The sequence below is a fragment of the Aotus nancymaae genome, unplaced genomic scaffold (assembly GCF_030222135.1).
Source record: "Aotus nancymaae isolate 86718 unplaced genomic scaffold, 86718_ANA_hifiasm-v0.15.2.pri h1tg000036l, whole genome shotgun sequence".
NCBI classification, from domain to species: Eukaryota; Metazoa; Chordata; class Mammalia; order Primates; family Aotidae; genus Aotus; species Aotus nancymaae.
The window spans coordinates 68029825-68056513 of record NW_026988450.1 but is presented as its reverse complement, the minus strand read 5'-3'; the positions used below and the strand labels follow the sequence as shown (position 1 = coordinate 68056513).

General features: G+C 38.7%; 1 protein-coding gene across 2 annotated transcripts in view; it reads left to right on the top strand.

Annotated features, from left to right (window-relative positions):
• The window catches only part of ENPP2 (ectonucleotide pyrophosphatase/phosphodiesterase 2), an 82078-nt gene that overhangs the window by 13352 nt on the left and 42037 nt on the right, over window positions 1–26689 (top strand). For both annotated transcript variants that reach the window (XM_064384548.1, XM_021671266.2), the window contains exons 4-11: window positions 3155–3280; window positions 5547–5607; window positions 8416–8513; window positions 8736–8815; window positions 9580–9699; window positions 18369–18424; window positions 24250–24315; window positions 24943–25015. In XM_064384548.1, coding sequence (XP_064240618.1) covers window positions 3155–3280; window positions 5547–5607; window positions 8416–8513; window positions 8736–8815; window positions 9580–9699; window positions 18369–18424; window positions 24250–24315; window positions 24943–25015 — 680 coding nt within the window. The remainder of the gene's footprint in view (window positions 1–3154; window positions 3281–5546; window positions 5608–8415; window positions 8514–8735; window positions 8816–9579; window positions 9700–18368; window positions 18425–24249; window positions 24316–24942; window positions 25016–26689) is intronic.

The window sequence follows — 26689 nt, the reverse complement described above, 5'->3', positions numbered from 1 at the left end:
CTAAAAATCTTCCACAGTTTTTGTGACTTTCTTTACATTTCTTTTGTACTGGAACAGTTATTAGGATATACAAGCTTCTGGATGAATGCACATGAATTGAGAAAAACACCTCTGGGGACTTCTGCCATCCCACCTACTCTGTTTTCAAAGCCCAATATTTCAGATAGGATTTTTGAGATACCTTGTAGGCTATCCATCATGCTTCTGGATGACACCATACCCACACTATCCAAGAAAGACAGCAGTCAGTCCTGTTCTTGACATCACCAGAAGCAGTTTCCACAGTTTTCTTGACCAGTTATTTCTTATCTTTGGACTTTTATGCTTAGACAGTTCTTTCAAAAACCTAACTCTTACTATCTATTGCTGTTAGTTTGATCTTTTAAATGCCATCATTAGAAATAGATATTATTGTGTTTTGCTTAAGTGGTAGCTCTTGATTTATATGAAATTCAACATGAACTTCCTTACTAGTTCTCATTAGTTTTCCTCCTGCATCCCTACAATAAGAAGAGCTTCATTAGGCTGTTTTTTTTTTGTTTTTGTTTTTTAAGAATACATTTTCCAAACATTTAACCACTTTTTTGGGGGTTGCTTTCCTTTGGAACTTCTCCCAGCTTCTTTTAGTTGTGGGTCTGCAAACCAAATTGGAGAGACTATTGTAAGCTGAATGTATAGATGGAACAGATGTTCCAGCAAAGTTTTTTGGCTCTAAAACATTATTTCAAGCCGGCAATCTGTGTTTGCTTGGCACTAAGGAATTTACTGAAGTTTTATGTTTCCTTCCTACCTTGAATGTCTTGTCTCTGGCATGTCATATCAAATTTCTGGGTTCCTGGTCTTAGAATTCTTTGCAAAATTTAATGGATCCCCTGACTCTAGCTTAGCTCTCTATCTGAATGTAGTTCATGCCTTTCTTCCTTGGTTTATTAAAGACAGGATATGATAATATCTTATAGTCCATTTCCCTGTGTACAAAGATGATAACATATCCTGAATGTGAAGGGGTCAAATATCAAATAATAATAAAAGGATGAAGAGAGAAACGAAAGTCTTCTTTGCTGAGGGAGTACTGCCTAGAAACAACCAGCGTTCAGTGAAACTTTGATTACTATGTTTTCAGTATGTATGTATGTGTCTGTTAGCAGTATGTATGTATGTTTTCAGTATGTATTTATGTGTGTATGTATGTATATGTTTCCAGCTGTGTATGTGTGTATGCATGTGTGGGAAAGTATCTGTGTTAATAAATCTTTATATTCATCATCCTTTTAAATAGCAATTCTAAGCACTTAATCTGCTTGAAAAGAGAAGGGAATGGAAACGGGATATTAAAAAACCAGAATGGCTGGGCGTGGTGGCTCATGCCTGTAATCTCAGCGCTTTGGGAAACCAAGGTGGGCGGATCACTTGAGGTCAGGAGTTCGAAACCAGCCTGGCCAACATGGTGAAACCCCGTCCCTACTAAAAATATAAAAATTAGCTTATGCCTAACAACTAATATCTCTTTATTAATGTATTCACCTAACAATCGTTTCTCTTGGTAGAATATTGCTAAGAGGCAGCATTGCTTTCAAAATCATTCCCTTCTTTCCACTTATGACATATCTTAAGAGAGAAAGACCTGAAGTATTCATATGTACTTTAGCTCAGTGATACCTTTCTTGACCATTCTGCCTCTTGAAGCAGCATTTTCACCCTGTCTTTTTCTATCAGTGCTACCTGTTACTTCCTTTACAACACTTGACACAAGCTGAAATGATCTTGTTTCTTGGTTTACTTGCTTATGATCTGTCTTTTGCAATTGGAATGTAAGCTCCATGAAGACAGACCTAGTCTCTCCTGTTCTTCATGATATCCTAGCACCGAGAACGTGGAAAACATGGTATCTGAGTCAATGAGTAAATGATTAACTATGAACGTTCTCAATGCAGTAGTCCTGAATTTAAAGAGTTATATTTTATCTCCATGGTCATTTCCAATTCAATTTAATAAATATTCATTGAACACCTAGCATGTGCCAGGCACAGTCTCCCAACCTTACAGTCTACCACTGGAAATAGGAGAGTGAAGAGAGAGCTGCCATTTTTCCTGCCGTGGAGTTTACATTCTAGCAGATGAAAAAGTAAAAAAAAACCACAGCACTCCTTTTAAAATGGAAAGGTTATTTTTCTGAATGTAGGAATTAAGCAGTGAGCTCTCTATCAGGTATGCTCAGAGGGAAATCTGTAACCCATTTACTTGGCTTGTTGAAAGTAGAAACTCTGACTTGTCATTGTAGGTAGGGCGACACTTGGTCAGCAGTTAGAATTTTGAGCAAACGTTGTAATGCCCCCTTTATACTCTTCGCATCTTATTTAGGACTTTAACCTCCAGGTGCAGATAGAGACCATGTAGTCATCCTGTTACTTGTGTTTAAACCACGCTGGTTAACGCTAAGCATAGCTACCTTAGGCTGGGGGCAGTGGCTCATCCCTGTAATCCCAGCACATTGGGAGGTCAAGGCGGGAGGAGCACTTGAGGTCAGGAGTTTGAGATGAAGTTGGCCAACATGGTGAAATCCTGTCTCTACTAAAAATACAGGCGTGGTGGCATATGTTTGTAATCCCTGCTACTCAGGAGGCTGAGGCGGGATAATCGCTTGAACCAGGGAGGTGGAATTTGCAGTGAGCCAAGATTGCGCCACTGCACTCCAGACTGGGCAACAGAGCAAGACTCTGTCAAATAAATAAATAAATAAATAAATAAAATAAAAATAAAGCTAAGCACACCTACTTCAGAAGGTAAAAGAGCCAAGCTATAGAGACCATCCCTGCAATAGATAGACCTATCACAAACCTTCGATGCCATAAATTTGTTGAGTCCTTTAGAACTATTCGAGAATAGTGGGGACACTTGCTTGCCTTTCAGGGTCTCATTCTTCCAGAGGAACCCAATTGCATTTGATGTTGTTCTCTGATTTGAAAACTTAGAAATTCATCTTAATCTGTAAGGTCTCCAACTGTCCTCTGGGCCTCAAGCCAACTCAAATTTCACAAGCAGAGTAAATGATGTGAGATTTTAGCTCTCTTCCTTGGAAATCCTGTAAGCAATTGTGGCTTCTTTCATTTGGTTGGTGCACAGCAATGAAAATGTTTTATTGGGATGATTTTAGCTCGTGGCTGGGAGTGTACTAAGGACAGATGTGGAGAAGTCAGAAATGAAGAAAATGCCTGCCACTGCTCGGAGGACTGCTTGGCCAGGGGAGACTGCTGTACCAATTACCAAGTGGTTTGCAAAGGTACGTGTTTCTTTAAATTGGCCTGAGGTTTAAAAGAATTAAAACTGGAGGCGCTCCAGGAGATCCTGGATGTTAGGACTAGATGACCCTGGATATGAGTTTGGGAGGAAGGTGAATTGTGCTTTTTATTCTCATGCTTCTTCATTAGCTTTGCTACTCTGCATTTCATTGATCTGAAGTAACAAGGATAGAAACCAGAATTTCCGTTTATTCAGTTTATTGAGGGAATGGATGTACTGCAGGAAAACCATGTTGGGGGAAAGGGAGGCAGGTTAGGGCAGTAGGAGTGGGTAGAGGCAAGGGAGGACGTGCTCTCATATAGCTTCACCTCCCTCTACTGCTTGCTCTGAAAAGTAAATCCAAGTTGCTACTCTCGAGGCAAGGGGCCAGGGATTTTTTTATACATTGGATGAAAGCCGTTCACCAAGGCACTGGCAACTGCCCAGGGATGGGGTACTTGCCGGTAAAGGGGACTAGGGGGTCGGCATTTCCTGTTATACCCTAAAGCCATACATGCATGAGTGTTGGCTTTGTCTGGTTGATTGTGGAATATGATGCTTTTATTCCAATAATTAATAGTCAGTGGACTACAAAAAAAAATCGAAGATGCAGTTACTCTCTTTAAAGGGTTTAAGTTGATATGCTGCCCACTTATAGAAGTTCATGGGAAGATCCAAGAATCTTTATCTATAGTTTGTAAGTCACTTTTAAAATTTTGAATTCAAGCCCTTTTCATTATCTTTGATGTGGAACATTTAAGAAGTTCTATTAAAAGATTTCAGGGGCCGGGCGCGGTGGCTCAAGCCTGTAATCCCAGCACTTTGGGAGGCCGAGGCGGGTGGATCACGAGGTCAAGAGATCGAGACCATCCTGGTCAACATGGTGAAACCCCGTCTCTACTAATACAAAAATTAGCTGGGCACGGTGGCGCGTGCCTGTAATCCCAGCTACTCAGGAGGCTGAGGCAGGAGAATTGCCTGAACCCAGGAGGCGGAGATTGCGGTGAGCCGAGATCGCGCCATTGCGCTCCAGCCTGGGTATCAAGAGCGAAACTCCGTCTCCAAAAAAAAAAAAAAAAAAAAAAAAAAAAAGATTTCAGGAAACAAATCAAGTCAGTTCTGAAATATATAAGGTGTTTAGTTGTGGCAAGAGGGTGTTATATTAAATTCGAAAATTTCCCCTACCCAAACAATTATGCTTTTATTTTGAAGCATTGAATTGATTGATAATTTATTTCCCTTTCCTTTTTAATTTTCCTGTGCAGCAAGTGTACCAGGAAACCACAAAGGATATTAAAAATATTTCATTTTTTGAAAAAGAAGTCCTTGGTATCATTGATCATTGAATCATTAAGCACTGGTTTTTACTGGTTTAAAATTCTAGTTTCAGTACTTTTGTGAGGCCCATGTGTGTGCTCTGGGTTACTACATGTGTAGTAAATCTTCTTTATTTTAAGGAAGCATAGTAGTTACTTACCCCATTGTCTAGTAGTTAGAGTCTTATTGACCAGGGATTTCCAGTGCTCTTTCCATGGGAGCAGTTTCTCCAATGTGTTGGTTACAAATTTTACTTCTGTTCAGGATGTGTAACTTCTGTTTGTCTTAAAATACTTTAAGGCAAATTCTTTTTGATAATTTTTATTTTCTTCAAAGGAAAGCTTATTTTTTATCGGAGTCCTTTTCTGTTCTCTATTCTTGATAGTGGTAACTCAGGAAAGACAGGTTTATGATCTTAGATCTTGGTGGAAGATAAAAGTAAAATTTAGCGGTGTTTTTCTTTCTAAATTCAAGGGCTGTATGCAGATTTATTGGCAAATAATCTTTCTATTGTAATATTCCATTTATTATCTCCATAGATTCTGAGGCTTTTTAATTTAGTCTCTAAAGGGAAGTTTTGCCATGCTTTCTATGGCTTTCAGATCTTCAGTGGTGGAGAAGAGAATGTTCCATCTAATGACCAAACAGTTTATTTCTGGAGGGATACAAACATGAAATTTTTTTCACTGACGCCACTGGTTTTTTGAATCTACAAACCATTTAGACTCGGAAGGCTCAAATAAACACCACACCACTTGCGGTTATTAAATCTTAGCTTTCCCATCATGTATGGGAAAGCCTAACCAGACACTAGGTTTTACTTAAGAATTTCTTTTTTGGTGATATCCCATAAAGAAAGTATCAAACAGGACACATCCTGGAATTGCGAGCTTCAAGACATGGTACTTGTAATTAGATTCAACAGTACATTTATGTGTTTTTCCTTATAGGAGAGTCCCATTGGGTTGATGATGACTGTGAGGAAATAAAGGCCCCAGAATGCCCTGCAGGGTAAGTGTGTTTTATGAATATTTTGCAGTTTATGTAGTAGCTGATAAACTCTCACAGGAAATGAAAAGAGAAGTGTTTAGAAACAATGTGAAACTGAAATAATCTTATACAGGCAAACTTATGAGTACTTAGGAGTAATCATCAGTCAGAAGGTTGAAGGTACATCTTGAAATGGGATAGATTTTTTTTCTCCAGTTTTCTCCACTCACCTCTGCACATATTGGGGTCTGAACATCCCCTATATTCCACCCCAGCTGAAGATTTTACAAAGTGCATCTGAATGTCACCTTAGAAGGAAACATTTCTGGCTATGACTTTTTTCAGTATTTTTTTCTGGAGTTCTTATTTTGACTATTTTGGGGGGAGTTGGGAGTGAAAGAGGAAGACTAGAGAACTTTTAAAACTATGTCATCCAATAATTAATCCATTGATTACGTATTGATTACACATCTGTAATCCCAGCACTTTGGGAGGTTGAGATCAGTGAATCACTTGAGGTCAGGAGTTTGAGACCAGCCTGGCTAACATGGCGACACCCCATCTCTACTAAAAAAAAATACAAAAAATTAGCCAGGCATGCTGGAGCATACCTGTAATTCCAGCTACTCGGGAGGCTGAGGCATGAGAATTGCTTGAACCTAGGAGGTGGAGGTTGCAGTGAGCTGAGATTGTACCACTGCACTCCAGCCTGGGTGAAAAAGTGAGACCTTCGTCTCAAAAAAAAAAAAAAAAAGTCATTCAAGACACTGGGATATCCATCTTCCAAATGGGAACCTTTATAGCACCAGTGACAGAAAAGAGAATTAAATATGGGTGATGTTGAAAAAGGCAAGAGGATTTTTGTTCAGAAGTGTGCCCAGTTCCACACTGTTGGAAAGGGAGGCAAGCTCATGACTGGGTCAAATCTCCATGGTCTCTTTGAGCAGAAGACAGATCAAGCCATTGGATTCTCTTACACAGAAGCCCATCAGAACAAAGGCATCACCTGGGGAGAGGAGACACTCATGGATTATTTGGAGAATCCCAAGAAGCACATTTCTGGAACAAAAATAATCTTCACAGACATGAAGATCAAGGCAGAAAGGGCAGACTTGATAGCTCATCTCAAAAAAGTTACCAATGAGTAATTACTGGTCACTGTGTTATTTGTTACAAAACAGAAATGTTTTGTGACTTTTAAATTTGTACCATAACTTAATAGATTTCATACATAAGAATTCAGATCGTGAATGACTGACAGAATATTTTTGTTGGGCAGTTCCAATTTAACCACGACTGGCTTGTAGTTAAATGAATATGTTCAGTTTTTTGAGGGTTTTGTTGTTGTTGTTGTTTTTGAGATGGAGTCTCGCTCTTGTTGCCCAGGCTGGAGTGCAATGGCGCGATCTTGGCTCACTGCAACATCCATCTTCCTGGTTCAAGTGATTCTTGCCTCAGCCTCCCAAGTAGCCACCATGCCCAGCTAATTTTTGTATTTTTAGTAGAGATGGGGTTTCAACATGTTGGCCAGGCTGGTCTTGAATTCCTGAACTCAAGAGATCCTCCCACTTCAGTCCCCCAAAGTGTTGTGGTTACGGACATGAGACACTGCACTCTGCCAGTAAGAGTCCTTTTAAGTGACTATATAAGATACTAATGATTATAGTGAACCCTTACACAGTATTGTTCTAAGTGCTTTATATGTGACTCATTTAAAATGTCTTATTTCTTACATGGCTTCAAATAAACTCAAGCCTATATGCTCACTTAGCTTCAAATGATTAGAAATAACTTTGCACATATTTCAGTATTCTCAACTCTGGTTGAATAATTATATCTTTAAAATATAATACAAAGCTGTTTTTAAAATTAGATCCTGATCTGGATAGATTGGTCGTCCAGCCCATTATTGTTATACTTTTTAGAGATCATCAATAATGTAAATTATTTTTGAAATTATTTTATATTAAAAAATAAAGCAATTGTTTTTAATAAGTGCTTAGATCTGTGTTATTAATTTCATGTTCAGTTGCTCATTAATGCATTTGAAAAATATTTATTAGAGCCCTACTATGGGTCTATAAAATAGAAAGGTGAATAAGACACAAACTACTTTGAAACTAGTGAGGAAGATAAAGATATTAACAGATCATTATGATGTGAAGTAAAATGAGGCACATAGGAAGGATGAAAGATACGAATTAGTGTCTTGAAGGAATTCAGAAGTGTGAGCAATGGACAATTTAGAAGAGGGAACTGTGAACTGGGTTTTAAGGAATGAATAGGAGCTTTCCAGGTGGCAAATGGGAAAACACATTGTCTTTTCTTTACGTTGTGAATAACCTTGTTTGCAAGGTGAAAGCCCCCAATGGAGGAAGTACATTAAAGGAAATCTGGAGCCTCTTCTCAGGCCATTTTTGTGACCTTGTTCTTTAATGCTGGACTTCACGTCTTGCTCTGTTGCCCAGGCTTGAGTGCAGTGACACGATCTTGACTCACTGCAGCCCCTTCCTCCCAGGTTCCATCGATTCTCCTGCTTTAGCCTCCTGGGTAGCTGGGATTACAGGCATGTGCCACCATGCCTGGCTAATTTTTGTGTTTTTAGTAGAGACAAGGTTTCACCATGTTGGCCAGGCTAGTCTCAAACTCCTGACCTCAGGTGATCTGCCCGCCTCGGCCTCCCAAAGTGCTGGGATTATAGGCATGAGCAACCGTGCCTGGTCGAAGTTTCTTCTTGGAAATTATTGCTCCCATTATTGAGAATCACTAGGCATAATGGCAACTCTGTGGCAATAATGTTTCTAAAAGCTTGATGTGTTACTGTTTAAGGTTTGTTCGCCCTCCATTAATCATCTTCTCTGTGGATGGTTTCCGCGCATCATACATGAAGAAAGGCAGCAAGGTCATGCCTAACATTGAAAAACTAAGTAAGTAATTTCCATACTCTGTGTTCTCATCTGTAATCCAGAATCTCCACAGTAACTAGTGGGCTGTGGGCTTTGAGCTCTCTGGGCACGTAGTTTTAAATGTGTTTTATTATTTGAAATACAAAAGTGAAGGCAACACGTGTCTGAGTGTTTATAAAATGGATTTTCTATAAGCAATTCCTGTTGGTTCTCTTGTTCTGATATTTGCAATTCTCTTTCCAGGGTCTTGCGGCACACATTCTCCCTACATGAGACCGGTGTACCCGACTAAAACCTTTCCTAACTTATACACTTTGGCCACTGTAAGTATTTTTTCAAATGATATATATTCAATGGGCTGATTTCATCCTGGAATGACTTTAAAAGGGAGTCTTTACTTTTAAAATGTGTTCCTTATCTTTCTGTTTTCCATCTTTTCTGGGTCACTTGTTCACAGCAAATGCCTTTTACAACTTTGTGGGTGATTGAACTTCATTCTAACTTTAAAGCTGAAACCTTTTTTCAGGTGTAGTTCTGTTTGAACACATACATTAAACTTCTCTCAGATACCAAAGGGTCTATTGTTTATTTTCTGAATTTGCAAATAAAAATATTGACTTCAGGACTATATTTTAATTTTCAGGTACTTCAAATTCTACCACTCTTTCTTCTTTAAAACATAATTTATTTCTCTTTTTAAAAATTGTTTTGGGGAGGAATAGAATTTAGAAAGAAGGAAAAGTGTATTTAGGAATAAAAGCTTCTTTGGAGGCACATGCATAAATTTCAAACTGAAGGTTAATTTATCGTAGCGAAAATTACTGTCATCTTATTAAATTACAGCAGTAAAAAAAAATATTAAATTTCTTATAATCATATCAAGTTTCTCAGATGGCTTATAATTCATCCCATAGGTATTATTTATGTTTGCTCAAATTGATACACAGTGAAGGTTATATATGTTTTATATAATTTTGGAAATTAAATATTGCTATAAAACCTTCTGTGCTAAGAAAATTTATACTAGAACTTACATATGTGAATTATCATATTATTATTTTAACAATAAATTTGCTTTTATAAAAAGGGGCTATATCCAGAATCACATGGAATTGTCGGCAATTCAATGTATGATCCTGTATTTGACGCCACTTTTCATCTGCGAGGGCGAGAGAAATTTAATCATAGATGGTGGGGAGGCCAACCGGTAAGTTTTGCATTTATTGTGTGTGTGTGTTTGTGTGTGTCCGTGTTTTGAAACATTTCATCCTCAAATTTGTTAGATGTGGAAAAACTGCATATAATTTCCTCATGTATGGCAATGTTTCTGTCTTTGGATACTTTTAATATACATATAAACATGAAATATGTGTGTATATGTATCATATATGCATATATGTATCTGATATGTGTATATATCATACATTTATACATGCATATATACATATATACACATGTAATATACATGTATGTATACATATGTGCATGTGTCTCTGTGTATATATGTATGTGTGTGAGGCTATGACTGAAAAGTGTAAGATGATGAGTGTCTTCCCTAGGATTATGGTGGTGACAATCATGATGAGGTGAATTTCGGAAACATTTTGAAAAAGAAATAGTCAGATCTCATTGATTTCCCAGATTTAGGGGTGTAATGAAAAAGAGAAGTGTAGGACTATGACTTCCCCAATATTTTAGCCCTGATGCTATAATAACATAAACAGGGAAACTTGCTGGAAAAAAGGGAACTCACTGAAACACACAGTAAATTCATGAATTATTTTATTTAATCTACTTTTTAAAAATCATGAAAGTTAAATATAAAAAGCAGAATCCTACCTCGATACTGAAATAGCAAATTAATACTTTGAAAAGAAGTCACCCTGTTTACTTCAGATCAAATGACTGGGCAGAAAATAAAAAGGGTTGTAGGTGGCTTTCTACCTAATGTTTTTCCTGTGACCATGTGTATGATTAGGCAACTTGCTTTGGTCAGACATGAGCAAAGCAGCATAAAGCCACAGTTGTTGAATGTGCTGGGCTGAAGTGTACAGGCTTCTGGCCAGAAGGATCAGAATCATCTAGGAACATATCTCAGGGCTCGCAGGCAATCAGAAACATGTAGAAGAAGGATGGGAAGTGGTTCCATCTCATGCCAATTCTGACTGGAGACAGTGGCTTCCTGGAGCACTGGTTAGGGAGGAGAACTGGGAGAACTTTGTGCACTCAACCGTGGCATGACTGGTGGGCAGTGTCTGCACATATCCATGTATCCCATGCCTCAATGATCTTGTACCTGTAAATGTTTGCTGCAATTTATGGGCAAAATAAGGACTATAAATAGAAATTTTTCTTACGGTATCTCGCTTTAAGAAAAGGTTATTTGTGATCAAAATATTTCTATTTCTATTGCATAACAGGTAAATCAGTATGCAAGGATAAATATGAGCTTTTTATTGTAAAAAAATAAACATTGGAAGACTTGTACATCTGCAGAAAAGTTTCTTTATAAAGATGTTCTGATTCTGCTGTCTTTATTCAGGCTTGACTCCCAGAAGTCCACAGTGGCCTGGGTTGTGATCATAGTGAAATTTGTTGACAGGGTGGATTTTTCAAAGTTTATGATAGGGGGATATTTTATGAGTAAACAAAATGATTGAAATTAGAGCTCCATTAAGCTTTCACTAGTTGGTCTTTTATATTAATTTGATCATAGAAGCAAACTTACCTGAAGAATCTTAAAGGATTAGAGATAAATAGTAATTTTATCAAATTGGATCACCTTACACCAAGTGTTGACATTAGGTTTCCTCTGGGTTAGGATGACTCAGAAGAAGATGAGGCCACATATTCATTAACTTCTGTAAAAGCAGAGCAGGGGAAATGCTGTTAACCTGCCCCATGAAGTGAAGTCTCTGTTTCAACTCTGTTTACCTGTTTCCTCACTAACTCTCAAAGTTGACACATTCGACCAAGTTTAGTTTTCTCCTCATGCTGACCAAGATTTGTGGTGAAATTAACTTGTGTTTCTGTCATCTTGGACAAGATGACCACCATAAGAATTCCCAGGATTGGCTGAGTGTGGTGGCTCATGCCTGTAATCGCAGCACTTTGGGAGGTCAAGGTGGGGGGATTACAAGGTCAGGAGTTCTAGACCAGCATGGCCAACATAGTGAAACCACGTCTCTACTAAAAATACAAAGAATTAGCTCGGTGTGGTGGCAGGCGCCTGTAATCCCAGCTACTTGGGAGGCTGAGGCAGGAGAATCGCTTGCACCTGGGAGGCAGAGGTTGTAGTGAGCTGAGATCGTGCCATTGTACTCCAGCCTAGGTGACAGTGCGAGACTGTCTCAAAAAAAAAAAAAAAAAAAATTCCCAGGAGCATAGTAACTAAATTTAAAAACACATTTTATTGAAATTTGGCATATTGAAAAAACACATAGAAAGTATTTTTCTATTCTATTATGCAGTAGGGTGTTCTATTATACAGTAGGGTGACTAGAGCAAATAACAATGTAGTGTATTTAAGATAGAAGATTTTGAATGTTGTCACCAAAAGAAATGACAAATGTTTAAAGTGATGGATATGGTAATTACCCTGATTTGATCATTGTACAGTGTACACATGCATTGAAACATCACACTGTATCCCATAAATATGCACAATTATATGTCAGTTATATAAAAAAGCAATTAATTAAAAATAAACTTTAGTCAAAGTATACGAATATAAGCAACTAACAGTACTATAAGAAAAAAATTAATGAATATTCTGCAAGCATTTATGTCATCCTCTCAGAGGCTTCTACATTTTAAAGTCACCAGTGAAAAAATATTTATAAAAGTCTTATAAATTGTTATACATTTATAAGAGAAAATATTTATACACATCTTAAACTGGTAGTTAAATTAAACTCAATTTATTTTTACCGAGGGACTAAACCATGCGCGGCATTTAGCTAATGGCATAGAGGTCAGATGACATGGTGAACAAGAGCTACTTCTTGTCCTAGCATAAAACCTAGTAGATGGGATGAGGCATTTGTACAATGGCCATTTGAAAATTTGAATCTCACCAGGTGTCTTCCAAAAATAATTTAATGTAATCTTTTATAATTTAATTCTGTCTCTTTTTTTTAGGCTTGATAATAGTTAAGCAAAATCTAGTCTGCTTTTAATTTGCTAATCCTCAGCACGCACTACTAGAAGCAGTCATTTGCTGTAGGACCCTACTTTCTCATACATAGTTTAATGGAGTTCCTTAAATAGGTTGGTTTCTTTGGAAATTCTCTCTGCTGTGGTCCTGAATTTCTAGTAGAGAGATACTTCCATGGGGTTGTTCCCTGTTCCGTTTAAATCTAGATTCTCAGCAATGGGAGGAATGAATGGGATTTCTAGGGGTTGACTAAATGTGGAGATTTGAGGAACAAGTCTAATACCCCATTATGACCCAAGTCCTCTGAAGTAAGTGTTTCTGGAGTAAGGTGTTTCTAAGAGGAGCAGATTATTATTATTTTTTAATTTTTATTATTATTATTTTTAATGAGACAAGGTCTCACTCTGTCTCCTAGGCTGGAGTGCAGTGGCATGATCTTGGCTCACTGCAGTCTCAGCCTCCTGGGTTCAAGCAATCCTCCCACTTCAGCCTCCTGAGTAGCTGGGACTATAGGCGCACACCACCTCACCGAGCTAATTTCTGTATCTTTTGTAGAGACAGTGTTGCGACTTGTTGCCCAGGATTGTTTCCAACTTCTGAGCTCAAGCTCTGCGTCAGCCCCTAAAGTTTTGGGATTATAGGCATGATCCCAACTACAATTGTTGAGCAGATGCATTCTTATCACTTAAGTTGCTTGATGTAGAATTGCTCTCTGCCAGTATCAGTGATTCAATGAGTTGGTACAGAAACCATTTTAGTGAATGACTGCAGTGTAAAATTGCAAGGAGGAATGCGTGTTTAAGACAGAGACAGCAAGGAGAAGAAGAATGACATAGAACGGGGTGACTTTCCAGTCCAAAAGGGATTGACTAGATGGAAAGTACGAGTCATTGCTAACTTCTTTTTGCCTGCTTTCTTATCCTGATAAGCAATATTTCTTTTCAGGAACATTTAACCTATTCTTTATTCTGTTGTTTCTTTTCCATATACTACTGTAGACCTGCAGTTTTTTTCTCTTTGTACTCTGTCCTAATGTACCTAGTTAGGGTGAGGTCTGCTCACCTGGCACCTTTGCTTAGAAGCCTCTTATTTATCTTCCAAATTTCAGCTGAAGTGTCTGTCCCCAGGAGGCCTTCCTTTCCTCAGCATTTCCAGCTTCGGCTAAGGGAAAGTTCTCCTTTGGGCTTTTATATCTTTTCCGTCATAAATTTAGCCACTTATTTTTATTTTTTTGAGGCAGAGTTTTGCTCTGTCGACCAGGGTAGAGGGCAGTGGTGCAGTCTTGGCTCACAGCAACCTCTGCCTCCCGGGTTCAAGCGATTCTCGTATGTCAGCCTCCCAAGTAGCTGGGATTACAGGCACCTGCCTCCATGCCCAGCTTAATTTTTTTTTTTTTTTTTTTTTTTTTTTGTATTTTTAGTAGAATTGGGTTTCACTAGGTTAGCCAGGCTGGTCTCGAACTCTTGATCTCAACTGATCCACCTGCCTTGGCCTCCCAAAGTGCTGGGATTACAGATGTCAGATACCATGCCCGGCCTGACCACCTCCTTTTGAAGTTGGTTATTCACACATCTGCTTCACACTGTGGATCCCATTCAGGTAGGGACTTGGTTTATTTCTGTTTTGAAGACCCAATCCAGAGCCTAGCTCCGCTACTGTGTTTTGGATGGACCGGTTCTTTGCTTCCTTCAGGGACATGTTTGGCCTGTGCTTCCTCTAGGGTGGGTGGCCGTAAGGACAACACTCTATCTCAGCCTTGACAGCCCCAGGCCACATGCCAACAGCTTCCTCACTCACCTCCTTCTGGCCCTAATCACATGGAAAGCAGCTGCATATGGCCTCAGTCTATTCTGCTGCCTTCCCCTGAGCCTCACATCCTTAACTTGTTCTGATTCTCATCAATTGATCTGCTGAAGCAAGTGCCCACCCATCCCCTGGTCTCCTAGAATTCTGTTTATCCTAGCTCAATGCTTTTGAATGCAAAGGAATGACTTCCCTTCAAAGAACTGCTAGAAAGACTACACTAGTAGTTTATGTTTTTTGAAAAAATGTTTTTGGCTAATATATTTCTTTTTCAAAACTTCTTCTTTTCACCCAAGGCTACATGCTGAATTTGAGAAAGTGTTGAGTTTCATATTTAACCCACTTGGTTCCTGTGGGGGAAGCCTTTTTGATTCCTAATAAATAACATATCACAAGATTCAATATCATTCCCATTTGTCCCCTTTTCACAAAGCAGCATCTAGGATACAAATGTTAAAAGCTGGGCCTCCAGATAAAGGAAAGCAATGCAGGGAATTTGGGGATTAAAGGAAGAAAGCTCAAACCTAGGGTTTACTTAAGTTTATTTTTTTTAGTTGTTTTCTTTTCTTTTCTTTTTTTATGAGACAGAGTCTTTCTCTATTGTCTAGGTTGGAGTGCAATGGTGCAATCTCAGCTCACTGCAACCTCCGCCTCCTGGGTTTAAGCAATTTTCCTGCCTCAGCCTCCTGAGTAGCTGGGATTTACAGGTGCCTGCCACCACATCTGGCTGATTATTGTATTTTTAGTAGAGACGGGATTTTTGTTGGCCAGGCTGGTCTGGAACTCCTGAACTCAGGTGATTCATCCGCCTCGGCCTTCCAATGTGTTGGAATTACAGGTGTGAGCCATGGTGCCCAGCCTGATTTTTCTTTTTTAAATCACCCTCTGAAGAAATTTATATTGCATTCAAATTCAGAGAAATTTTAACACTTATATTAACAAACAACTGGCAAGCTTCTCTCTCTCTCTTTTATAAACTTGTAGGTTTGTACGCACTTTTCTTCTTCTGGACCAATATTTTAGTGACATTTTTTCCCCTTGGGAATTTCTAGATTTAACTTCTGAGCCCTGAAATATAGACATATGACCTGCAAAGGAACATTTAAATTAGCTCCTGATATAACTTATAAGAACTTTATGTTCAATCTGGCACCATTTGCTGAACCTTGACCCATCTGCTTCTATACTGCTAGGATTCTTTTGTTTCAGATTTTTGAATGTGCTTTTCATTTTAAGTATTTTATCTTTTTTGTTCAGTTTTTGTACTTTTCTGATCATGCTCTCAATTTTCTTTTTGAAAATGTGGTAAACCTGACTTTTACCAAGAAACAGGCAGAATTTTTCTGCTTTTTGATTTTTTTTTAGAAGAAATGCAAATTTTACCTTTAATTTGTCCCCACACTTTATACTGTATCCTTCCAAGACATAATGCTTTTAAAATTGATTGTTTTTTCTGATTACAAATAAGCTGATTGTCACTGTAAAACTGTTGGAAAGTGCAGAAAAATAGAAAGAACAAGTGATCTTAACTTTGCCATCATAATAATTTTAACATACTCTGTCATTTTCATTCTGCATAATCCTTCCTTTTGAAACTGTGAAGACCTCTTCCAGTGATCTTTTTTCCCTAAGGGTTACTGAGCTAAATTACTCTTAGAACTTCCTGTTGCTCAGATAATGCCAACATCAGCATGCATTCTACAGTATACTTTTTGAAAGTGCAGGGACATTATTTGACAAATTTGTATTAAAAATTTATTTTCCTTTATGAAGCTCCATATTAATCTTAAATTTCATAGATGCTAGATATTGCCTAGTACAATCTCCTTGGAAATAGCAAGGCAGTATATCTTCTAGGAAGTTGTTTAGATTTTGGATGTGCTAAGATTGTGTATGTGCAATTAAAATAAGTATGAAAATAGATCCCTTACTATAAAACTGGCTTCTTTGGGAACTGGCATGGTTTTACAGTGTGTCCAGCACTTCATTTGAGCTGATCTTGATGGTGGAGGTGCTGAAACAAGAATGAATGAAAGTCCAGGACACATTTTGAACCCTGGTTGGGCTGGGGTTACTGGAGGATGCCCAAATTTGTCTTTAGAAAGAGCTTTGGACTAAATGGAGTGAAGGGCTCTCAGAGCAATCTGAGATTCTTATGTCTCCAAACATTGCAGGGAACCAAAAATCTGGCCAAGAAGGGCTGGCTAGTCCCTCAGAGCCATGAAATCCTCCTGCAGCTCAGAACCCACAGACTGAAGAGTGTACTGTATGTTTTCCTGCCCCATCCCTCATTTGCCAGCTACAATAGCTGTGAGTTTTGGGCTGAGGATTTCTAGAGGCCCGTAGGGGTCTGGGGCCCTTTTCAAGCTTTCCCAGGGCAGGCATTCCAGATCATTTTGAAACAATGGTTAAGGTCCTCGAAGTTCTCCACCTCGCAGTTACCCATTTCCTTAAAAAATAAGTTTTCCCTCTTTAAGGATACTGTTTTTTGTCTTTTTTTGTTTTTTTTTTTCTGAGACAAAGTCTTGCTCTGTCGCCAGGCTGGAGTGCAATGGCGCGATCCTGGCTCACTGAACCCCCACCTCCCGGGTTCAAGCGATTCTCCCACCTCGGCCTCCCTAGTAGCTGGGACTACGGGCGCGCGCCACCACGCCCAGCTAATTTTGTTTGTATTTTTAGTAGAGACGGGATTTCACCATGTTGGCCAGAATGGTCCCAATCTCTTGACCTTGTGATTCTCCCACCTTGGCCTCCCAAAGTGCTGGGATTACAGGTGTGAGCTACCGCACCCAGCCAAGGATACTCTCAAAGGCTGGTCACGATGAAACCAGAAAAGGGGCTGGCTACAATTCCCAGATCATTTTTGTTTTGGTCTTAGGCAAACTATAATTTTCTCTCTTATTTGCTTCCAATCTTTTTCCTTAAGTGAGGGGGTTTCTTCTCATAGACTTGGGACACTTGCCATCTTAAGCTGTTTTTAATGTTACTTAGAATAACTGGATTATTTATTTCCATTATTGCATAATAATAAAGACGGAAATTTATCGAATGTTTGCCAGATGTTAAGACATTCGTTTAAGGACTTTAAATGTATTAACTCATTAAAGCTTAGAATAATCCTATGTGCTAGATAATATCATCTACATTGTAAAGGAAACAGAAACACAAAGATGTTAAGTAGCTCGCCAAAGGACTACATGGCTGGTAAGTGACAAAAGCAAGGCTTAAAAATCCAAGCTGCCTGATTGCAGAGCCCAGGTTCTAAGCTCCTATATCTTACGCTTCCCCAATAGCACACTCTGTAAAGAATATTTTAAAAACCTTAATGAAATGCTTGGTTCATTTAACTTATTCTAGGAACCTTCCTCTAAAATAATATTTACTAAAAGGCTAGGCAAAAGATATAGGAAAAATATAGATTAAAAATTAGCCTTTTCCCCCTTCTTATTCATCTAGTTTAAACTAAAACAGGACAAGCTGGGTTCCAAAATTCTGACATCTGGGTACCAAATTGGGCGCTCCTCCGTGAGGCTTTCAATAGTGAAGGAAACATATGGTTCACTCTTGGGTCCTTTGATGAGCAGAATTCTGCCGCATAAGTGAAACATTCAAAACAATGATCAGAAAAGACAGGTACAGAAGAGAGAGGCTTTTGAGATAAAATAAGAATTTTAAAAATATGTCACTAGAATCATAGCAGGAGCTTTTGAGAGCTTTTGCAGAGAATGTATTGAATAGCATTTGTGGAAATCATGATTCTGACTTCCAGATGTGAATATAAATGGTTACGAATAATGTGAAATTTATGCTGGGGTGTGAGTAGAGTATAAGAGATCTGATCTAATGTGTTTTTAAAACTTTCTATTCTTTGACCAAAACTCAGAACACATTTTAAGCCGCTTATATTTCCTCATTAGCTATGGATTACAGCCACCAAGCAAGGGGTGAACGCTGGAACATTCTTTTGGTCTGTGTAAGTTACCTTTATTTTGTTAATATTTATAAAATGACAGCTATGATTCAATTCCCAAAACAGCAATTTAATTTTTATTTTGTTTCAGTTAAATGTGAAAGTATGGAACTTTTGAATATTTACTAATTCAAAATAACCCTCCAGGTATTTTTTCCCTGAGGTCCTCCCACTCTGCCTCATCCCACCTTCTCTTTCTCCTCCAGCTCTCCTTTGTTCCATCCTCTCTTAACAGAATGTAAGTAAGATGGTCTCTCCTTCTGGATGTCCTATAGATTTTTCTATTCTAGTTTGTACGTTTTTAGTAACTTCTTACTTAGTAAATGTATATTTCTCTTAGACTATTTATGGCTGTGGCTTTCATTATCATATTCTATCAATATATAACAGCATACTATATTTATTTTGGTTCAGAACTTAAAAAAATCTAGGTGGTCTCAAGTATCTGGGGAGCCAATGGAGTGGGCTAGACATTGAAAGTTCCAGACAGGGGACCAAGGGGAAGCCTCTATTTTTACTTCATTTTCCCACTGAACGCCAGGATTTTTCTAATAAGAAAATGGGGCTTCTTCCTATCCCTAAAGAAGTGATGGGGAATAAACAGTTAATGTTCATAAACCTTAAGATGAATCTACCTAATAAAAGTATCAACATGCTGATGATTTTTAAGGTTCCTTAGTAAGAAGAGGAATCTGTTTCTACTTTCACGGGGATTTTGTTCCCACTGAGATGTTCTTTCCATCTTTTTTTTTTTTTAAGCCACCTAAAGCTGTTTTCATGTTTGCCTCTATGCCTAACAAAAATCTGACTATTCTATAATAGCAGTGTGCTGAGAGCCATCACAGGCTCAAATTAATCCAGAACGGTACTGCCTGTATTCTCTAAAATCAGAAATAAAAGTAGCTTTTTTTTTCTTTTTTCAGATTTGAAGGGCTAAATTGAAATTGAATTTGATGATTTGAATCTAGCATAGAGCATCCCTTTAAAAGATTTCTTTCTGTTTTTTCTTTAAGACGTTTCTGAGTTGTAAATGGCATGTTGATTTACCAGTTTTATCCTATGCATGACATTTCTTTAACTCTTGACTGTCATAGATGCTTACAGAAGTAATTTTTTTCTGCTCTATAACATATTTGCCTGGCAGAATGGAGAGGCGCCAACAACATAATTAATACTGAGTCCCCACCTTTGCCCCCCTGAAACTGCTGCAAAGCCTCATTGAAAAGGCTCAGTGTTCTGGTTTTGAATGGTAATTTTCTCCACCCATTTGAAACCACTTATAAGAAGGTGGCTTTTATATGCTCCAAAGATGTCTGTAGTTTTCATTTGCTTCTCAGACTATTATTTTATCTCCTTATCCTGAAAGTGACTTGGATTCATTTTTTCTTTCCTTTTTTTTTTTTGAAGCATTTTATAACTTTAAAAAATAGGATCACACTTTCAGTTAGTTAAGAGAATATAAAGGTCAAGGAAATCTACACAGTATGTATTCCGAAAACTTTCAAACCATAGACTTAGACTTTGAAGGCCTTCTTTTTAACATGGTTCTGTACTGCAACCTAGAATTATTCTTGCTTTTTAAATGATAGTATTTCATTCTGAAATAATCAGCTGATACTCCATTCTTTTGTGCCAATTCACGTTCAAAGACAGTAATTCCCATTATGCATGATTGTTTAGATTGATTCTCATCCCAGCTTTGCTGCTTATTAGATTGGTGACCTTGGACTAGTGATTTAATCTCTCAAGAAATCAACATCCTCATCTTCAAATAAAAATTATAGTATCTTCATCACGGGATGTTACAAAGATGCAATGAGCTAACATATTTAAAATACTTATGACTAGGCATGGTGATTCATGACTGTAGTCTCAGCACTTTGGAAGGCCGAGGCAGGTGGATTGCTTGAGCCCAGGAGTTTGAGACCAAACTGGGCAATATGGCAAAACCCTGTCTCTACAAAAAATATGATAATTAGCCAGGCATGGTGGCACATGTCTATAGTCCCAGCTACTATAGGGCATAGTAGGTTTAAGGCATTTATGTAAACATAAATAAAGATACTCCTACCGAAAAGACTATTATGGAGGCTGAGGTGGGAGGATCACCAAGCCCGAGGAGATTGAGGCTGCAGTGAGCCAAGGTGGCATCACTATACCCTAGCCTGGGCGACAGTGAGACCCGGTCTTAAAAATAAAATAAAATAGGCCGGGCGCGGTGGCTCAAGCCTGTAATCCCAGCACTTTGGGAGGCCGAGGCGGGTGGATCACGAGGTCAAGAGATCGAGACCATCCTGGTCAACATGGTGAAACCCCGTCTCTACTAATACAAAAAATTAGCTGGGCATGGTGGCGCGTGCCTGTAATCCCAGCTACTCAGGAGGCTGAGGCAGGAGAATTGCCTGAACCCAGGAGGCGGAGGTTGCGGTGAGCCGAGATCGCGCCATTGCACTCCAGCCTGGGTAACGAGCAAAACTCCGTCTCAAAAAAAAAAATAAATAAAAATAAAAAAAAATAAAATAAAATAAAATAAAACAAAACAAAATAAAATGCTTATTAAGGTACTTGGTACATAGAGAACAACTAATAAATGCTATTTGTTTTCTTATTCATATTCTCTCTTTCAACATTGACTAGACAAAGGCTATATATGTCTTAAGGTAATTTGCTTCTCTTTACCATTAAATACTTCATCTAGTTTTTCTTTTCCTTTTTATTTTTTACCATGTCTAATATATTTGGTCTCATGATAAATTCTCCAGCGATCAGTGATGGTGAAGACAGCAACACGTACCCCATTTCTTTTTCTGCTTGCATATCTGCTCTTTCTTGGTCAGATTTATTTGTGCTGTCTGTTTATTATATTTGAATATTGAATATTGAAACACTAATGGCTAAGGGCCATGTCTTTTTTGTCTCTGAGGTTATTTCATAAGGATAACCTAGAACACCTAGGAAACTTAGAGACAACCTGGTCCAACTCCTCATTTAAGAGATTAGAGGCTGGGTGTGGTGGCTCACGCCTGTAATCCCAGCACTTTGGGAGGCCGAGGTGGGTGGATCACTTGAGATCAGGAGTTCAAAACCAGCCTGACCAACATGGTGAAAACTGTCTCTACTAAAAATACAAAAATTAGCCAGGTGTGGTGGCAGGCACCTTTAACCCCAGCTACTCAGGAGGCTGAGGCAGGAGAATCACTTGAACCTGGGAGATGGATGTTACAATGAGCTGAGATTGTGCCACTGCACTTTAGCCTAGTCAATAGAGCGAGACTCTGTCTTAAAAGAAAAAAAAAGAGATATTAGAACACTAAGACCTAGAGATGTTAAATGTTGCACCTAAGATCGGAGGTAGGATGGCTACTGAGACCTCCAGAGTCCTCATTTTATTCTCATACACACAATCAGCACTTGTCCACAAAATAAGAATCACTTGCTTCTTGCTTATCTTTCCCCCAAAGAAAATGGAGACTCCTCCATAATAGTCTTTTTGGTAGGAGTATCTTTATTTATGTGTACACAAATGCCTTAAACCTAATATGCCCTTAACAAATATTTTGTGAATGAATATATCATCTCTGTAGACCTATAAATTTAGTAATAACAATAAAAGCTAACATTTTTCTAAACCCTTTCTATGTGCCCAGCACTATTCTAAATGCTTTACATGTATTCTCTTTTCATCTTTATGATAACTTTGTAAGATGGATACTATTATTGTCCTCGTTTTCTAGAAGCATGAAAAGTTTAGATAACTTGTCAAGTCTTATCACCAGCATTTGTTGGAGTCAGGATTTAAACCCAAGCACTCTAGCCTCACAGCTGGTGTTTTTAATTCCCTGTCTACCATTGTCCAAGTACCCCATCCAACGAGGGCATTCAAGGGTGAGCATTCTGAGCTTGACACAGATTCTGTTAGTTTGTGTTTTCCCATAGCATTAAAAGTGGGTTCATTAGGGCCCATTTCTGCAGCTTAACACCAATTACATAAAATAAAGCAGCTTTTAGGCAGGTAGTGAAATAAGGTAAACTGAAAAAGGCTCCAGCATTCACTTTTTTTTTTTTAAGTTAGGAAAGAATTCAAAATATGCAATTATTTTGCTCAGATACAAAGGATTTCTAAGGCTGAAGAATTAAATTCCTTAAGTGATTAACCTGGCTTTGCTCTGCCTCTTTCTAATTCAATTATAGGATATAATGAACAGGGTCACATTTATCCAGTAGCCTTGGAATATGTTTAAATTTGGACTCATTTTATGGTACACGTGATTTTCTGGTCCGGTGTGATAGCTCCAGAAAAAGAAGATGCCTGGGGAATGCAAGTCCCTGTGAGATGGATGGTGACGGGGAAGGGGAGGGAGAGAGACCACTTGATGGGAGCCCCTGCCTCAGGATTTATCATCCTGGCTCTCTCACTGCTCATATCCACCAAGAGTAAAAGTTTAAATGGCTCACCAATGTTCCACAATAATTTTTCCTGACTGCAATTAAACTTAAGCTTTAGTGTGAATTCATCATGAACATGCCTCTAACGCCTGGTCTTGGATGGGGGAGCAAAAACATATTTTGTGCTCCTCGTTGGGAAAGAGTGGGTGAATTTTCCCTGACTAAAGATATCACTCAGCTTGTGAGCACCTTAATGTAACTCAGCCTGGGATGCAGTACCGTCACGTTAGCCATGAACCCTCAGAGCTCTTACTGCTAGTGCCAGACTTAGGGTAATTATATTTCAACAGAGGAAAGAGACTTAAACACAAAAGTCATTGTGGATGAAGATTATACCCTTTTTGTCAGTCTCTTAATTATATGTGCCTATTCTTTTTTTTTTTTTTTTTTTTGAGACAGTTTCACTCTTGTTGCCCAGGCTGGAGTGTAATGGCGCAATCTTGGCTCACTGCAACCTCTGCCTCCTGGGTTCAAGCGATTCTCCTGCCTCAGCTTCCCAGGTAGCTGGGATGACAGGCATGTGCCACTACGCCTGGCTAATTTTGTATTGTTAGTAGAGACTAGGTTTCGCCATGTTGGTCAGGCTGGTCTTGAACTGCTGACCTCAGGTGATCTGCCTGCATTGGCTTCCCAAAGTGCTGGGATTACAGGCGTGAGCCACCATACCCAGCCTGTTATTGGTAGATTTTTATAGGGCTGGAAGAAAATGGCAAGAAAACCTTTCCTAACCCATTATTTTATATAGGAAGAACTTAAAGTTTCAGGTTAGATAAGGTTTCTAAAGTCATACAGCTATTTAGATGCAGAATGATGACTAATTATAATCATTAATAAAAAAATAGGGTTTTAAAGAAATTACTGTGTCTTAGGTACTAGACATGCGCTTTCCTTGTCTTGTTTCGTTTCATCCTTACAACCAAGCTGTACAGTGTCTTTTGCTGTTGGCTTTATCTTACCAATGAGTAAACTGAGGCCGAGAGGTCAAGAGAGGTCACACTGCGAGGCAGAGGCAGACTGGGGATGTAAGTACTGATCCCTTTATGGCCACAGCTAAAGGCTTGACAGAATAAATGGCATTGATTCTGAAGCCAAGGTCCTTTCTGCTTGTTAATGGAGTTACTGATTAGTGAGACAGGTTCCTCATTTTGACTGTGAATCAGAGTTTCCAGTGCAGCCTTCTGTGGAAAAGTTTGAGCAACATAATATGTTGCAAATAGTAGTTTAAACGCTAACTCGAAAGAGGGCCTTTTACTACAGATGAAGTGAAAACAGATGGTGGTAAATAGAGAGCATTTGGCCTGGGTGCAAGAGCACATACTTATCAGGCTTGAGTCTGTGGAAATGCAACCTAACGACATGCTCTGCTTGCTTTTGCCCTCCAGTGTCATCCCTCACGAGCGGAGAATATTAACCATATTGCAGTGGCTCACCCTGCCAGACAATGAGAGGTATTTGTTTCTGTCTTTCTTCTTTCTTCAGGATATTTCCATCTTAGCTTAGAATTGTGTCAAACACTAGACTGTGGAATAGAAGCACAGCCAATGTTTGGAATGAAAAGTTTTGTGGTTCTTAACCTTAAGTGTTACTTCCTTAAGAGGGATATAATAGACTTTGGTTATTAGGACCATTTAATTACTTGGATTACTGCAGCTATTAATCCTGTCCACTACCCAGCAGAGCTGAAGGGAGTTTCTGGCTTTGATAAATGAACCAGCAGCATCCCAAGGATTGCAGAAGTATCATGAGAGACGCTTCTCTGTAATGGAGTTAGTTGTTCTTTCAGGCTGCAGATTGCATAGCCCGTGTGAATTACCAGCCTCTGTTATCTTGAGGGTCAAGGACCCGAGTGCATGTTCAAGTTTTCTTTTGTGACTTTTGAGTCCTAAAGGTGGTTCCAGACAGTTACCACAGATGGGATGGTGGTCACAGAAGCAATAGAAAAAGGTTTCCCATGGTAATACAACTAGTAGTTGAGGGATAAATTAACTTGAGAACATTTTTTAAAATGCGGTTTTAAAAATAGATGATATATTTTGTTACGTGTGGAGATTCTGAACCTTCCAATTTTCTTACAGGCCTTCAGTCTATGCCTTCTATTCTGAACAACCTGATTTCTCTGGACACAAATATGGCCCTTTCGGCCCTGAGGTTAGTGGTTTAGCATCTGCCTGAGAAGAACCTGTGGCCCTGGCCTGCCTGACCGACTGACCTTATTTCAGGATTTGTATCAAGTCTGTATGAATGTTTGTATCTACAAGGTTTATGCAAAGTCAAATAACTATAAGACTAAAAATATTTTTTTTAAATCGTAGACCTACCTGTTTCTCTCACAGGGGCTTCATTTCAGATTGCTTTGATATTTAAATATTCATATATCCTAAACTTGATGTTAACAGGAAATGGGGTATATTCTAGCCTTGTGGGTGTCAGGTGGAGGATGAATGATCAGGAAGGTTTGGCATTTGGGAAAGGAGTGGAAAAAAAATCTTGAGATGAAAGCTGCAATACAAAACATTGTAAATGAATTTCAGCACCCTTAAAATGATTAGACAGTTTAGAGAGGGTAAATCAGCTAAGCAGCCTCAATAACCTTACTGGATATAATACAATCAACTTGGCATAAGTTATAGTAATGGACCCTTTTTAATTTAATACATTTTGGAATAGGTATTATATACTGTGAAATTGTCACCACACTCAACATATGAACGTATTCATCCCCCCTCCCCAAAGTGACAAATTATCGAGAGAACTATACTGCTGAATGAATCTGCTTAGTAGAGCAAGGTGACTTTTTTTTTTTTTTTTGGAGACAGAGTCTTGTTCTGTCGCTCAGGCTGGAGTGCAGTGATGTGGTCTTGGATCACTGCAGCTTCCACCTCCCAAGTTCAAGCGATTCTTCTGTCTCAGCCTCCCGAGTAGCTGGGATTACAGACACACACCACCATGCCTGGCTAATTTTTGTTATTTTAGTAGAGATGAGTTCCGCCACGTTGGCCAGGCTGGTCTTGAACTCCTGACCTCAGATGCCTCAGGTGATCCACCTGCCTTGGCCTCCCACAGTGCTGGGATTACAGGCATGAGCCACTGCGCCCAGCTGAGGGTGACATTTTTTATCAAACACTCAGCCATCATCATGGAAGACAATCTGTAAGATAGCATCATCCAGTATAATTTCAAATTCAGAAGGTGGGAAAGGAATGGTTAGAAATGTCCCCACATTTCATTAAGCACAGATATTAAAAAATATGATGGAGTCTGCAAATCTAAACTCTTGTAAATTTGCAAATTTACAAATTTACAATTTTTAAATATTTAAGTAGCCTAGTATCCCACAGCACACTGCTGACTATAAATAAGTTCATTGTTTTCAGATGAATTAGAGATACAGATAAACATATCTTGGTTTAAGTATTTTTGAAGAAATTGTAGCATGTGACCAAGGAGTCATAACTGTTTCTGAATGTTTTGACACTAATTCAGTGGTGATTTATTTAAGCACTAGTAACTAATAGCTACGTGAAACCATTCTTAGTTTGTCTTAAATCACTGAAGTCATAAGTTAGATGCTCTTTTTCCATCCCTTTGAAATTTAACCCGTCTTGTATGATTGTGAAGCACAAATGATAAAATGAGATAAACATCTGCATACATGATGCCGGTTAAGAACACCAAAGCAGTTTGAGACCAGTCTGACCAATGTGGTAAAACCCCATCTCTACTAAAAACACAAAAAAATTAGTCAGGCGTGGTGGCGCGCATGGCTGTAATCCCAGCTACTCAGGAGACTGAGGCAGGAGAATCGCTTGAACCCGGGAGGCG